At 49.9% G+C, this 16,076-nt stretch overlaps 1 protein-coding gene across 2 annotated transcripts in view; it reads left to right on the top strand.

The window, feature by feature from the left end:
• Positions 1 to 16,076, top strand: part of AUTS2 (activator of transcription and developmental regulator AUTS2) — a 767,594-nt gene that overhangs the window by 725,161 nt on the left and 26,357 nt on the right. For both annotated transcript variants that reach the window (XM_069033649.1, XM_069033648.1), the window contains exon 7: positions 15,223 to 15,706. In XM_069033649.1, the coding sequence (XP_068889750.1) occupies positions 15,223 to 15,706 (484 nt within the window). The remainder of the gene's footprint in view (positions 1 to 15,222; positions 15,707 to 16,076) is intronic.

Raw genomic sequence — 16,076 nt, 5'->3', positions numbered from 1 at the left:
TTCTTTCCTTTTTTATCTGATCTTAAAAATACAAAATTAGAGATGCCAGTGCTTGATATCATCCACTGATATTTAACCTGGTTTTGCAAACTTTGCTTTGAGCTGTCTTTAGGTGATAGAGAGGGGGTTTGCTGTGCAGGGAGCGGTGTGACCTGCCCTCCTCCAGCAGATCCTGCTGGTCCTTGTGATCCGTGGATGGATCCCTGCAAGGCTGTGCTGTCCATGGGGAGCTGGACAGGAGTCAAGTCCCTTGCAGTGTTTCTGGCTGTGTGGAGCAGAGGAGAGCTGAACCAAGCTGGATGTGCCACTGTGGGTTTTACTGGGGTCAGGCAAAGTTCCTGTGGTCTCTCCGAGCTCATGGATAAGAAGGGTGAAAAGAAGATCAGTTGCTTCATAAATGTGCTCTGGTCTTTGGCTGGGAGCAAAGGCGTTGCTGTTTCATGCAAGCTTAGGGGGATTTTTACTTTCTGTTGAGTAGGAGCAGCTTTAATCCCGGCAGCCTGGAGAGGAGGGGGACGCTCGGCTGCAGGTGGCTCCCGGTGTGCTTCGGGCACTGCCAGGCCAGAGCCACATCTGAGAGGGGAGCGTCACCTCTGCAGCATCACACTGGGGAGCACCAGCACCTTTGGCTGCCCCTCCATCTCTCCCCGGGCAGCCTCCCCTCTGCAGAGCTGGCTCCAGTGGCCATGGGCTGCCACAAAGGGCCCCAACATGGCCAGCGTGGCTGGATCCATTACCCCGGGGCTCCTGTGGCTAAATCAGCAGCTGAGTTGACTTCTCTGCAGATGATAACTTGCACAAGTGTGTCACGAGTCCCTCTAGAGCAGGGGATGCCGCTCACCAAATTCCAGCTGCAGCCACGGGGATGAGCAGCCGCCGGCCCTGCTGCAGGCACATCCCCAGGTCCGGGATTAGTTCAATATCTCAGCTCTATCTTGGCATTGTTGGCTGCTTTCTGTCTTCATGGGGAGGCATCAGAATGTCCTCAGGCTCTTTTGTAAGATTAAGAGCTTTCCATGGCATCCTGACAAGGAGGAAGTTTAAGGAACAAGAGTATTTAACGTAGAGCTAATCTGGTTTTTGTGAAAGAGGGAGGATTAAACCAGTAAGTTCTCTGTTCTGGGTGAGTTTGTGCCAGGATGGCACCAAGGAAGAAACTCTGTGGAGGATGGTGTGTGGAGCTGGGAGGAGGAAGGAGAGGGATTTTGAGTCCAGGAACAAGTTCTGAAATGGCCACAGGTCTGTTCTGTCTTTAAGGAAAAAGGGAGGGAATGGATGGAGTCGTGTGGGAGAGGAAGGGCCACGCACTGGGCTTTGTTGGAGTCACTTGTGAGTCCCCAACACTGAGCAGTGCCAGCAGAGTCCTCCCTCACAGGGAGCCCACAGGAAAGATGGAGAGAGCCTATTGACAAAGGATGGAGTGCCAAGACAAGGGGAATGGCTTTTCACTGCCAGAGGGCAGGGATGGATGGGATATTGGGAAGGAATTGTTCCCTGCGAGGGTGGGCAGGCCCTGGCACAGGGTGCCCAGAGCAGCTGGGGCTGCCCCTGGATCCCTGGCAGTGCCCAAGGCCAGGCTGGACATTGGGGCTGGGAGCAGCCTGGGACAGTGGGAGGTGTCCCTGCCCATGGCAGGGGTGGCACTGGATGGGCTTTAAGGTCCCTCCAATCCAGCCCAACCCATTCTGAGATTCTGTGATCTCCTCCTGTACTTATTTCCTGGGCCACAGAGTTTTGTGTCTCGTAGAACCTTCTGTTTATCTCTAAACTCACTTTGTATCTAGAATTCATTTTTCAGCCTTGCTCGAAGAAGAGTAACTTAGAGAAAACACTTCATGTATTCATCGTGGCACCACCTCACCCCTCCCGAGGATGAGCTGTTAAACGTTTTCAACAGTTTCCAGTAAAACTGGTGGTAGCTGGTAAATGTTAAATAGGATTTTTTTTCCCTTTAGTCAGAAACAAACTTTAGGAAGCTCAAAGTGAGTGCTGGAGAGCTTCCAACACAAATGTCAGGCTTGGCATCTCCCGGGAGCAGGGGGGGTTGGATCCCTCCAGACGTGGAGGGTGAGGAGCAACTGTGGGTCCCGATCTGCTGTCTGAAGCATTTGCATGTGCTGCTCTCCCTCCTTCCACCAGAATCCATTTGACAGCCTTGCCTTGATGATAATTAAATAAATCCTCCTGCCAGGGCCAATGGCCACAGCTGTGTGTGTGTACCTGTGCACAGGTGTGCAAGTATGTGCACACACGTGTGTGGGATCAGTGTGTTTGTCGCTGGGTTGACCTGTGAGTGGAGCTCACAATAGTTTCTAAGTGTTAATGGGCCTACAGGATTTTCTGTGTATTTTCTGTGCATTTATATTGATTTTCTGTGTATTTGCTTTGTTGCACTGGAGATCAGTACAGTTTCAGCCTTCTGCATGCTATGTAAGGATTATATATGATTCTGTGTACCAGTGGTTGTCAGGGCCCCATGGAAAACCAGCTACATAAGCTCAGGACATGATTATTGATTGCTCATGGCTGTCAGCTTCACGGGAAAGGGAAGAAACCCAGCGAGGTACTGCTCAAACATCTCAAACACAACAGGGAGCAGTGCGAGGAAATAAATTATTGTATCTTACATTTACTTACTCAAATGCTTTCTTTGAGCCACAGTGAGGAGTGCTGGCATTCTGCCAAGCTTGAATTTGACCTTTTTTTTTAATCCTTATTATTATTCTCCTGAAATGAATACAGAGAGGCCTTAAGCAAGAGCTGATTCTTGTTCTACATCAGCCCCTGCCCTGGAAAGCTCATCATCTAAATCCTTGAAAAAGGAAACAGGGCCAAGCATTGACCTAACTGCGTCTTGAGGGAGCTGGAGCAGAACTTTAATCTTCTAGTCTAGTGCACTGTCCCTGAATCACGGTGATTTTCCATAGTTCACATCATTTTCTCTCTATATTTGAAGATGTTGCAAGATGAGTTTGCCCAATACATCCTCAAGGGTTATTGCTAAAAGCTCCTCGTAGCCTTGCAAGAAGTATGTGCTTGGGCATATCTATTACCTATTAAACCTGGTGAAATAATGGAGCTTTCCCATGTCATAACAAATCAGGCCCATGGTAAAATAGCTGCAAACATTCTCTAGGACTTAATGAGCTCTTGCTGGCTCACAGTGGTCCAAGCAAGTTGTTATTGTGGCTGTTAGAGAGTGCAGAATTATATTATCGAAACAGTCTCATAAAAAGACGAGATGGGGTGTCAGGGAAGCCAATCCCACACTGCAGGGAGGTGTGTGGGGCACACAGAGGCACTTTTTTTCCATGCTAATGCAGTTTATAGATGTGTAATCTTGTGTAATTCTGGTATGATTAAACAGAAGGTGTCCTCCTTCCTGAAGTTCCTTCAAGCTGTAAGAGAGGACAGAATAGAGAGAGGGAAATATTTCATCTTTCCATTATGCATAAAGCAGCCCTGGATCCCAAAATGAAGCAAAAGAGGGAATTTGGGGAGCTAAAGACCACTTTGACTTTCAAAAGCTTCTGTCAAACAAGCTTCCACACACCATCATAAAAAATGTCAGTGTGAAATATCCAAGCGAGAGCAAATTGAACAATCTGGTGATTCCAGTGCCTTCATCTGGAGTCTCATGCCTGCAAGGGTGTGCAGAAGTCAATAACTGGAATTGGAGGTTATTGATTATTTCACTGGGCTGCTGTTGAAACATCATATGTGCTTGATTTGGTCTTCAAGCACCCGGGAAACGCTTGGGTTTAGTTTTACCTCCCTTTGTGAAAAGAATTGAAAATACTATAAAACTGAAAGTATCTGGAGTTTTTTACCCAGTTTTAAAGTATTTTTCTTAAACTTAAATGAATGTTATTTGTCAAGGTTCCCCTCACTCCAAGATGGATATTTCATGCCACAGGTGGGGGCTATTCATACTTTATAAGGAATTGAACTTTCTGTTGGACACTGCCACCTGCAGCCCCATAGAGTTTAGAATATTTGGATCAGAGCCGTCACCTTCTGCCTCTGCTCCTTGGAAACCAAAACAGTTATGGAAATGGCCTTTATTCCCCTACTTTTAAGTTAAAAGAGAGTAGCTTTAGGTGGGATATGGGGAAGGAATTGTTCCCTGGGAGGGTGGGCAGGCCCTGGCAGAGTGCCCAGAGCAGCTGGGGCTGCCCCTGGATCCCTGGCAGTGCCCAAGGCCAGGCTGGACATTGGGGCTTGGAGCAGCCTGGGACAGTGGGAGGTGTCCCTGCCCATGGCAGGGGTGGCACTGGATGGGCTTTAAGGTCCTTTCCAACCTAACCCATTCCATGATTCTGTGACCCAAAGTGCTGTAGCCCTGAGGTTAGCACTGAGAGGGGAGTCAGGCTGTCAGTGGGACTGTGGGAGGACAGAACCCTTTGCCCCAACTCTGCAAAACCCCTCCCACTGTGACCATGGTGAGCCCTGGGAGCTCAGCACATGCTGTAGCGCTCTCTTGGAGGGATGTGTGTCCTGCTAAAAGGCCTTGGAGAGGATCAACAGAGAGGGGGAAAATAAAAGAAATAAAATGTGAGGTGCTCAGCTGTTGAGGTAAAAATGAAAGTTGAGCAATAAAACCTCCTTTCTCAACAGGTCACCTGTGCTAGGTGGGAGAGGTTGGGATATTGCATTCCAGGCTGCCTCTGCAGAGCACTGAGCCAGAGGAGGGGCTGTGGAATGTCTGTGGAATTTTCTTCTTCTCTCCACACCAGTTATCCAGACAAAATGGGAATTCTTAGTGTGCAGTTTGCAGCATTCAGGCAGCTCATTCGTTGCTGGAAAGGTTTGGAGCACAGGCTCTGCTGGCGCTGGGCAGAGCTATGGGAACCTGAGCATCTCCGTGCCCAGGACAGGCTGAGGGAGCTGGGGCTGCTCAGGCTCGAGAGGAGCCCCAGCTGAGAGGGGCCCTCAGCCCTGGGTGTCCCTGGCTGCAGGGAGGGCTCAGGGCAGGGCCCAGGCTCTGCTCCGGGGCCCGGCAGTGGCACCAGAGCACCGGGCAGGGCCTGAGCCCAGCAATTGCCCTGCACAGGAGGCAGAACTGCTGCCCTGGGCAGGGCCCAGCCCTGAACAGGCTGCCCAGGGAGGGGCTGGAGTCTCCCTCAGCGGGGATATTGCAGAGCCCTCTGGGCACAATCCTGTGCCCTGTGCTCTGGCATGGCCCTGCCTGAGCAGGGAGGTGGCACCAGGGACCCTCTGGGGTCCCTTCCAGCCTGGTCCATGGGGGGATTCTGGCCATGGTGTACAGTCCTGGCCTGAGGAGAGTGGTCACCACCACCCCCGGCTTCAGGACACACAGTGAGCCAGTCTGGCTGCCGGGGGCTGTGGCACCAGCCAGCAGGGAAGTTTGATGGCACTTGTGATGGCCTGACAGGACGATCCCGAGCAGGTCCAGGCCCCGAGTGTCACAGCCCTGGCAGCGCTGCTGCTCCAGCTGGTGCCTGTGAGCCCTGGTGTCTGTGTCACATTAATCCCCAAATCAAATAATCAGCTGCTGCCTAATCAGGAGCTGACTCTCTTCACATCCAGTTAAATATGTGCACAACTTGAGGGAGGCTCTGACACTGGGCCTCCGTGGTGGTTTAGGACCTGCCGCAGGTGCTGCTGCTCAGGGTGAGGGACAGGGGTGGCTCTCCAAGCATTTCTTCCAGCAGCAGGACTGTTGGAAGCAAGCTTTGCCAGGTCAGGCAAAGGGTGCTTTTAGAAAAGGGGAAATGGAGAGGGAAGCGGTTACTTTGAATTCCAGCTCTTTCCCCCAGACCAGCTTATCAAGCAGCCCCACCTCAGGGAAGGGCAGGGCTGAGGGTGAGGGCCTCAAGCATTGGTCCACAGCACCACTGTTCAACAGCGTTTTTTTAATTTTTGATGTAAAATAAATTTTATGAAGTTAACTTGAAATATTCTGGTGAATTTTTAGTGTGGGAATAAGGAGATGGGTTCTCATCTCCCTGCCTAACACATTTCAGGGAAGGTTGGATATTAGGAAAAAATTTCTTCACTGAAGGAGTGGTTAAACACTGGCACAGGCTGCCTAGGAAAGTGGTGGGTTCAAAAAACAAGATGATGTAGCATTTTGTGGTGTGGTTTAGTGTGCATGGGGGTCAAAGGTTGGACTTGATAATCTCTGTAGGCCTTTTCCAACTTTAATGGTTCAGTGATTCTATAAAAGGAAGAAAAGAAAATTGTAAGTTGAGTTGTAGAGCTCCCTGGTGGAAGGTAATGTTAAGGTAAAGAGCTTAGGAGGGCTCAGAGGATTATTAGATGTTTACAGAAATAACAAAGAAGTTATCACAGTTCTGCCAGGTGGGATATCAGTTTGCCAGAGGAAGGAGCCCTCAAGGTTCCTTCTATGAACCAGCCTCATACTGGGAGGGCTCAGAGAGGTTTCCTTGTGTGGGGGTGGTGGCTGAGTGAGAGGCTCCCGTTGTCCCACTGTATCTGCAGCTGGGGGCAGTGAGGACCAAATCCCAGATGGGATGGACCACTGATGTTCTGCACCACTTGTGAGCCCTGATTCCTGATTTCTGCTAAAATGTGGTGGGTTTGGCTGTACTGACACCCACACGGTGCCTTCTGCAGAGAGAACGTGAATGTAGAGCTGTGTTTGTTTATTGAAACGCTGGTGGTCAGTGGTGCAAATGGTTTATCTGTATAAAGACCCTTTGCTCTCAGTGCTGGAGAACAGCTGCTGCCAGCGTGGGGCTGGCCAGGGTGAGCACCCCAATTCCTTCCCAGTGCTGAGGGGCCCCGGGGCCAGGCAGGGATGAGTCACACACCCCAAATATCCCAACTGACAGCTGAGCAAACTTCAGAGCTCACAATTGAGGATGATGATATTGGCTGTGAGGATTAGCACAGCAGGTAGCCGTGCTGGCACAGGGCAGGGTTTGGGCTGAGGGATAAGTACACATTCTTTATTATTGCAGCTAATGGGAATCTGCCAGGCTTTGAGGCACAGAAAGGCTCACTGGCCACCTGTGAGCTAATCACAAAGATTTGCCTCATTCTGTATTTCAGCTCACTTGGAGCCTATAATCTAATTTCCAAACAGAGATGAGAAGAGTGAACAATTCATTTTCTACTCTACATGGCTGTGCTAGTAAACTTTTAATCCTTTTAGAATTACAGTTCCGTGTCACATGGAGGCGACACCACAGAGTCCTGCGTGTGAGGCTGGAGGCTTTGAATGCACCATTGCTGGATGATAATTAGCCTCAGCAGCAAGGCACAACATGAATCAAAATTAAAGTGAGGAGCACCAGACATTTTTCAAATGCTTTTTTGAATCATCCACAGGCTAATGGTTCCAGTTTGGGTAGAAAGTCCCCACATTTGGGGCCATCCTCAGCCTCAGACGTCGTGCCCCAATATTGGTGTCCTCTCTGCGTGTGGGACACTTGTGCCAGTTCTGCGTCCTGCCAGCTCATTAACCACATCCCAGGGCCAGTGTGTGGCACATCTGACTTTAATCTGGTCTCCACTGCTCGCCATTTATTGTGGATATTGAGATGATGAGTGAGGTACTGGGCTGAACTGAGCTGGAGGTGCTGTGTCTGCTGTGAGCCCAGGGTTCATTCCTGCTGGTGTGTTCAGGATGTGCTCAGCCTCTCCACAGCTTCTCCTTCGTAACAAAACCACCCTGAGCTGCTGCTCAGGTTCCATTGTGGACAGGTCAGTTGGTGAGGGTGTCCTGAAGGTGAGCAGCGCTTGTGGTGATGTGCAGAGGCACTTTCACAGTGTCTTTTTAGTGATCTGTGTGGGCAGTGCACAGATGATCCACAGCTCTGGGATGAAACACTTCAGGTGGAGCTTCCCTGAAGGCAGCATCTGCCTCAGCAGTGAAGAGGTGGCTCACAAGGACCTTCATGCTGACTTCGCAGCTTTGCTTGGATTTTGCTTTCAGGTGCCAAGAAATGCAGACAATTTGCATAGAGCTGGGTGTTACTGGACATGTATAACCAACACATTTAATGGGACACTTTGTTGACCAGAAACAATGAAATGTCATTTCTGCATTTATTGCTACAACCCAGACCAGAAGAATCCTTCCTGGGCAGCTGGAGCAGAGGGTTGGATAAGCCCTGGCACAGCTGCCCAGGGCAGTGGTGGAGGCACCACCCGTGGGGGGAGTTAAAAGATGTGGAGATCTGGCGTGTGGGGACATGGGGTAGTGGTGGCTTTGGCAGTGCTGCACTCAGTGATCTTAGAGAGCTTTTCCATCCCCAATGACTCTGATTCTCTAATATCCATCTTCTTCTCTGCAGCGTTGGAAACACAAGAAAATAGTGCCAAGCATGAGAACAGGGTAAAGTGACCCCGATGGGGGAGCTGGGCTGTGGAAGCTCAGCAGTTTCCTTGTAGACACCAATGAGCTGAAATAGTTGTAATTAAAAATGGGAATTCTCATGGTCGTGCTGAGCTTCATCTCAGTGTTAGCAAGGGTTTTTAAGCTCTCTGCTTATATTGGCATCATGCCTTTAAAATCAGAAATTCTTTGGCTCTAAAGAACAAATCCACAAAGGAGCCAGGGCTGTGTGGCTGGTGGGCTGGGGGTGTGACACCTCTCAGGGGGAATAGATGTGTTATTTTGCTGTATAAACATATCACATTCATCTTTTTTGGTCCTTGGTATATTAAACTGAGCTGTCAGGTTACATTCGATCAGTGTTCATAGGGTTATACTTTTCAAGCTGCTTTTGAAAGCTGGTTTTGTTCAAGCTCATTCAAGTAATCCTGTCACACACAAGGGGGATGAGCAGATGTCATGGGCATTTGGGGGAATATTGTGGATCTGTAGCCAAGGCAAATCAATAGTCAGGAAGAGGGGGTGATGGATAAACTCAAGATATTTTTCATCCCCTTGTCCTGTGATGGGGTTAACCCTGTGCTGAAGTGATGTTCCTGTTGATAATGGGAGAAACTCATCCAGCCTTTCTGTGTTTTCTGTTTTTAATTGATTATTGTCTTGTCCTGTCACCTCACATACTCTGGGCAGGTTGGAAAAGCTCTCCCACCCTTCTTCTCTGCCCACTGAGGGGTCACAGGGTGTTCCTACAACAGCCAAAAGAGGAGAGGGGAAGGCAGAGAGGGACTTTGGACAAGGGATGGACGGACAGGACACAGGGAATGGCTTCCCACTGCCAGAGGGCAGGGCTGGATGGGATTTTGGGGAGAAATCCTTCCCTGGGAGAGTGGGCAGGCCCTGGCACAGGGTGCCCAGAGCAGCTGTGGCTGCCCCTGGATCCCTGGCAGTGTCCAAGGCCAGGCTGGACATTGGGGCTTGGAGCAGCCTGGGACAGTGGGAGGTGTCCCTGCCCCTGGCAGGGGTGGCACTGGGTGGGCTTTAGGATCCCTTCCCACACAACCCATTCTGGGATTCTATAACTCTTGAGATTTAGGTACAATAACAAACCCCTGGTTTTTGACACAATTCCAGAGAATCTTGGCAGAAAATCCCAGGTGTTTGGGTGTAAGCCAGTCTTTGAGCAGAGACCAGGAGCAGAGCTCAGGGTTGGGCAGGTGGGTTTTGTACCCTGGCTCCAAGGTTTGTGCACCAGTTTGGGAGAAGCTGGTGCAGGAGGGGTGGGAAGCACAGCCTGGCCTCACAGAGGCTTCCTGTGCTTCTGTGCATCTGGGTGTGTGTTAGAGCTGTTGTCATGACAAGACCTAGATGTCTTTGATTAAAATGCAGAATTGAAGCAGGAAGGTGAAACTCTGATCACAAGCCCATTATCAGTAAAGAATATTCCCCAGTGACTTTGTCAGCATCACTTCCCACCTGGGAAGTTTTCCAGCCCATTTGGGAGCCCCTTCAGTCGTCCCTCAGGATCTGGCTCTGGAACACTTTGGGGCTGTGTAGTTAATGATGTCATTTATTGATTCCCAGCTGGGTGGGTTAGGAAGTCAAGAGATTTTATTGGAAATAAACCTTTGGCTGTGTGTGTTGAAGCAGGATTGAGTTCTTGCAGGGTCTGTGAGGGTGTTACACCTGTCTGCAGCTCCTTCCTTCTTAGTAAAGTGTCAGGATTCCTGACAGAGAGGGGTGTTTGGATATTCCCTTCTTCACTTCCCTCAAGAAAACTTTACCCCATTCCTTTGTACTAAATCAAGAGGTGCTTTTTAAAAAAAAATTAAATTAAGTGCTGCCAAATGCTCCCAGTGTCCAGCTGTAGGAGTTACATTTATGGAGTGTGTTCTGCTTAACAGCTGAATGAAATAAATTGTTTTGTGTGCAGTATTGGAGGATTCTGCACTCTCAAATCAGGGCCAGAAGCAGCTCAATGACTGAAGAATTGTCAACATCTTGTGCAATCCCCCTAAGTGCTTCTTTTCATTGATCTGCAACTTCATTGTTGACAATTAAATCCCTTTCAGTGCAGAGGATAAACATTTTTAACAGGAGGTAGCAAAATCTTTTGTCCTGAATGATTTTCTTCCGTGTTTTATAATTAAGTACAAAGTGTGTCACCAGCCTTGCTGTTCACTTGTGCTAAATACCTGCTCACTGTGGAGTAATTGCTATCAGCAGATGACAGAGCCGCGAGGAGCTGCGCTTTCGAAGGCATGCTCTTCATTTGCATAATCAAATGCTTTGTTAGTGTCCTTGGAAATTAGGATGAAAGATGACTGTGTGCTAAAAATGAGAAATTGTTTTTAGCAAATTATGTGTATCCAGTACAGCAGCTGAGCTGCTCTGGGGCCTGTTTGATGCGTGTTGGCTGCTGCACCCACAGCCTCCTCCCTCCTGGCAGTAACAGCTCCTGGCACCTGCCTCTCCCTGTCCTGGTACTGCACTGACCAACGTCTCATCAATATGAAATGGACAATCAGGGCTTAAATCTGATTAATTATTTCAAGCCTTGTAGAGTGCTTGGAAAGAGCTGCTGGTCTTTGGGCTAGATCTGTCCTGCATTCCATGACTCCTGGGGGGTTTGTATTGGTTGTGACAGTTTGTACCAACTCCCCACTTATCCATGGTAGAGCTGGAGAAAATGGGTTTGAAAGATCTGGTTTTTTATCTTGCATTAAGAAGTTTGGAGAAAATTTGAGTTAGGCAGATACAGTGTTTTTGGTAGTTCAACTTACCAAAGTAGCGAAAGAAAATTAAAACTATTTTTAAATTAAATGATGCTATAAAATATTTCTTTGGTAGGCTGAATGCTCAGCAAAACACTGAAAACTCCTGTAATTTCCCCACTTGTGCAATAAGGACTATGAGCTTAATCCTAAACTTTCCTCTCAGGAAAGTGGAAAATTTAGTGCTGGTTCTGAGTTGATCTCTGAAGTTGCCTGAGGTCAGGCGTGGAGATGCTGAATCCAAACACAGACAAAAGGAGCAGTGACAGGATATGATGCAGCCTAATTTCTGTATGACACTCCAGACCTGGCTGTTCCACACCTGGACATGGAAAAGTTGGATGATTTTATGTTTAGGAAAAAAGTTTGGCCGCTGTAAGTTTGACATCCCCATGCAGGGATGTCCCTGAGGGGATTTCATTCCCCAGGGACCTCAGGTCAGGGATGCCCAGGACACTCAGGACTGGCCGGGCTGGGGGTGGCCATGGCACACCCTGTGCTGGCTCTTGGCACCTCCTGTGCTCCTTGGTGCTCCCAGACATGGTGAACCCATCTGCAAACAGCTCTTGGCCAGCACAATGTGAGGGTTCTGCGTTGATGAATTTCTGGGAATGTCACATCTGGCAAATTCCAACAGGGCCTTTTTGTCAGTGGAGAACAGCTGGGCATCGTCCTGTGGATGTGGTGTTCCCAGCTGGCCACCCCTGGCCATCCTTCAACTCTTTGGGACCACCCAGATGGGACAATGGAGCCAAAATGCAGAGTTCAGGTCAAATTTTAGTGGTTTGCACATTAGGGAGAGAGACAGTGATGGAAAGCTGCAATTACCTGTATTGATGATACAAATCCATGTCTCCAGAGGGAAGTGTTTGCTGGCTCTCCCAGCTGCAGAGTCTCTCTGGGTCACCTGGGTTACCTACAGGTGTCCCCAGGGTGGCATTGGCTGCTCCCTGCTGTGATGGAGCCAACCCGGCGGTGGTCACATACACAGCAGGGTCATGGAGGGGACTGGAGTCCTGTCTTGAGTTCGTGTGCTTGAGTGAAAAACAGGGGAATTTAAGACACATCAAAGGGCACAGGAATGGAAGACAATGGAAGCTGCATTTCCTGTCTGGGAAATGCCAATGTTCAGTCCTCAGCATCAAATTCTGTCTTTATTCCTTTTTCAGTGAAGGAGTGGCTGTTGGTGGATGCAGTATCAACCCAGTGGAAAAAGGGGAGCCTGTGTCAGTATGGAATTTACATCACAGTCACTGCTCTCCTGAATCCCAGTGCAGTAATTCCGCTTTATCCAAAGCAGAGTGTGGAGACAGCCAGCAAATAAAGTTAGCTTGGTGCACTTAGCTGTTGGGTGGAGATTAATTCCTCTGATGATAAACAATCTCACAAAGTTGGGTTGTGTGTGTCATGGTGACATTAAGGGCTTTTTTCCCCAGAGTTCCTGCACTGAGCCAGTCAATCAGGGTAGGAAAAGAGCAATCTTGTCTGTGTGACCTTGAAGTGCTGTTGATGGAGACTGGAGCCCTCCTTGTGAAACCTGTGATTGGTGGCGTTTATCACTGAGGGGGGATTTCAACTCCCCAAATAGATACAGTGGGATGGAGAATTGGTTCTGATTTACACACCATCCCCATCATCTGCCAGGCAGGGCTGTGTGCTGAGACCCCTGCACAGCTGGCACCGGGCTGGGGCACGGTGTGGGTGCACTGGTGCCAGACTGGGAGAGGAAAACCCAGGGGCACGGCTGGTGGGAGACTTGGGGAATAACATTTATTTTACTGCATGCAGCATCTTGGAAGTGCAGACTCACAGGGATGGTACTTGGGGGCTGCGCAGTGGGCATGTGAGCAGCAGCAGAAAATCCCAGGAGACAGTGGCATTCCCAGCCCTTTTCTCCCAGGGAGGAGGAGTGGATCCCCAGCACTGAGCTGTGTTGAATAAATGTGACACATGAGAGAGGCTAAAAATACCAAAGGAAAGGATTTAATGAATGCACTGAGTGCAAGGTGTTCCCTGGAGGTTTGGAAGTATCACCTCTGCAGGATTTCCAGACCACCTGCTAGAGCCATGTAGTGGGGGATTTCTAGTGACAAGCTTGAGTCCTCAAAGCCATTGTGTAAAAGAACCCAACAAACCCAAAACCTTGTAACTCCTACATCCGTAAGGACTGGGAACATAGATCCACCTCTTCCTGAACAAACTGTTGCTCATTTCTCTCCTCCTTGGGGACCTGCCTGAACACATGTGTGGATCACACTCTTGTCTAACTTCTAATAATGTTTGATCAAACAGGATTGATCCAAAGAGTTAATGCGAGCAAAGTTTTCTTTACTTGGAACCTGCAGTTTATTGCAGTGAGATAAACCTTGGGCATATGGCCGAGTAATTGTTTTTATCCCTCTGCAGTCCCTCTCTTGCCCCCATAATCTTCCAATCCAAGGTGGTGCAGGAGCCTCTGTGCCAAGTACTCCAGAAGTGATTAAAGTAGGTCCTCATCAAATAAACCTGTTTACTTTCCCCCCTCTTTCTTGCTTCCTTTTTTTCCTCTTCACCTCCCTTTTGTCTCACTTTATCCCCTTTCTCCCCATCTCCTGTCTACAACCTTTGAAAATCCCCAGCGTTACCAGGCCGCTCACCCTTGCACAGGGCCTGTAAAATACTTACTGAGAGGGTACCTGGTGTGGTTTATTTCTGATCTGTCAATGAAGTTAAAACCAAATGATGCCATGTTAGTGACACATGGAGGCCAGGCTGTCCCCAGGGATGTGGTGGTTGGCAAATACGTGTGCCCAGGCCATGGGCTGAAGACTTCAGTTCACTCCCCATCCTCTGAATTTCACTCCTTTACTTCAGGGTTTGCACACTGGAGCTGTCAACAATTTTCTCTGAATGGATATTGTTTCATTATTCATTTAGTAATGAAAACTGGCAGAAGGAGGAGTAAAGTTTTCTTTCTCTTAGGGTTATTTAGAACACTGGACACTTTTTTAATCCTAAACTTGTCCCAAGCCCCTTCAAACCTCGTGTGTTTCCCTCAGGCTGTGTTTCTGTAGTTGCTGCAGGTGTAAGTCCAGCTGTTCCAAGTTGCTGTACAATGCAGCCCTAAAAGGTGCTTCTGATCCCCCACCTGCAAGGCAGCACCTTTCCAGTCTGGGTTCAGCAGCGTTCCCCTGGATTTGTTGCAAGGGGTGCCATGGAGCAGATCCACACTGGCAGAAGGTTTGGGGAGCAGTTCCAATTGGGAAATTGCTGTAGAACCCCAGTGAGCAAAACTCCAATGTACAAATGTTAAAATTATAATAACATTCATTATTATTAAAGAGTTGGGAAATAGAAGTAAGTAATTCCATGACCAGCCAAACAAAAAAAAGCCAGGGTTCCTTCTAGGATGTGTTTTAAAGTTTAGATCTTGTGTCATGGGGAAGGGGCTGGAGCAGCTGAGGGAGCTGGGAAAGGGGCTCAGGCTGGAGCAAAGGAGGCTCAGGGGGGACCTTGTGGCTCTGCACAAGTCCCTGACAGGAGGGGGCAGCCGGGGGGGTCGGGCTCTGCTGCCAGGGAACAGGGACAGGAGGAGAGGGAACGGCCTCAGGCTGGGCCAGGGGAGGCTCAGGGTGGGCATCAGCAGGAATTTCCCCATGGGAAGGGAGGTCAGTCCCTGGCACAGCTGCCCGGGGCAGTGGTGCAGTCAACAGCGCTGGAAACATTTAAAAAACATGTGGATGTGGTACCTGAGGATATGATTTAGTGGTGAACACGGTGGTGGATTGAACTTGGTGATCTTAAGGATCTTTTCCTCCAACCTTAAGCATTCTGTGAGAAGGCACAGAGCACACGTGGCATTTGCTCCCTCAGTGGGTCAGTTCCCTCCTTTGTTCTCTCAGTCAGGGAGTGGTGATGAGTAACAACGCTGGAGAACAGCAGTGCTGAACAGTCTCTCTTCTCTGCCACGTGGTTTATTTTGAGGAGAGTTACTGGGGCAGATGGATTCGATTCAGTTTCACGTTGACCTGGACAGTTCTTGATGGAAACAAGATGGAACTTTGCGGAGTGTGAGCAGCCCAGCAGTGGCTCTGGGTTTGCCCATCTGCCTCACGTTTAACCATCTTCTCTCTGTTGTTGTTGCAGATAAGGAGTTGGGAGTTGGCGCACTTGCTGACAATGACGACCCTGGTGCTAGGGGCCCAGCTGTCCCCAAAATATCAGGACTAGAAAGGAGCCAAGAGAAGAGCCAGGACAGCAGCAAAGACCCAATACTTGAGCCTGTGGTGCCTAAAGACCCCCGTCCTCAGGTGACGCCGCCGCCGCTGGAGCCGCCCGAGGGCCGCTGCCCCAGCCCCGTGCTCGCCCCACGCCCGGAGGCCCCGGCCCCACCGCCCGCCCCGGCCGTGCCGCTGCCCCCGGCCCCCGAGGAGCCCGGTCGCCCGCCTGCCGGCCAGCCCTCCGGCCAGCCCCCGGCCGGCCAGGCCCCCGCTGGCCAGCACCCGCCGCGGCCGCAGTCGCCGCTGCCCCCGGCACACCCGGCCCTGCCCGCGGTGCAGCCCCATCCCCAGAGCCTCTCGCAGCCGCTCTCCGCCTACAACAGCAGCAGCTTGAGCCTCAACAGCTTAAGGTAGGTGCATGGAGAGGGGTCTGGGATGCTGGACTGAGCCTGGGGGGGAGTTGGATAAAGGAGAGGAGTGACAGCGCAGCCCAGCCCATCCCTGGGAAATGAAGGGCAGTTGGTGCATTTAACCTCAATTCCTCCCCTGAGGTGAGCCAGGATCACTCTCTCTGTGACCCAGCAATCCCATAAACTCTGGGTATTTTATGTTCATTTGCTTTAGATTTTCTTGCCTGCCGTACTTGGGTTTTGGAGGGGATTTTACACAGTATAGATCAGGGGAAGAGAAGCCCAGTTCCTGCAGGTTGGGCTGCTCTCTGAAGGCTGACTGGTTTTCCCTCCCATCCCTGTAAATATCTGATTTCTCCAAGCGCTGCCA

The sequence above is a fragment of the Aphelocoma coerulescens genome, chromosome 19, assembly GCF_041296385.1.
Source record: "Aphelocoma coerulescens isolate FSJ_1873_10779 chromosome 19, UR_Acoe_1.0, whole genome shotgun sequence".
NCBI lineage: Eukaryota > Metazoa > Chordata > Aves > Passeriformes > Corvidae > Aphelocoma > Aphelocoma coerulescens.
The sequence above is the reverse complement of the archived record's forward strand: the minus strand, read 5'-3'. Positions and strand labels throughout refer to the sequence as shown.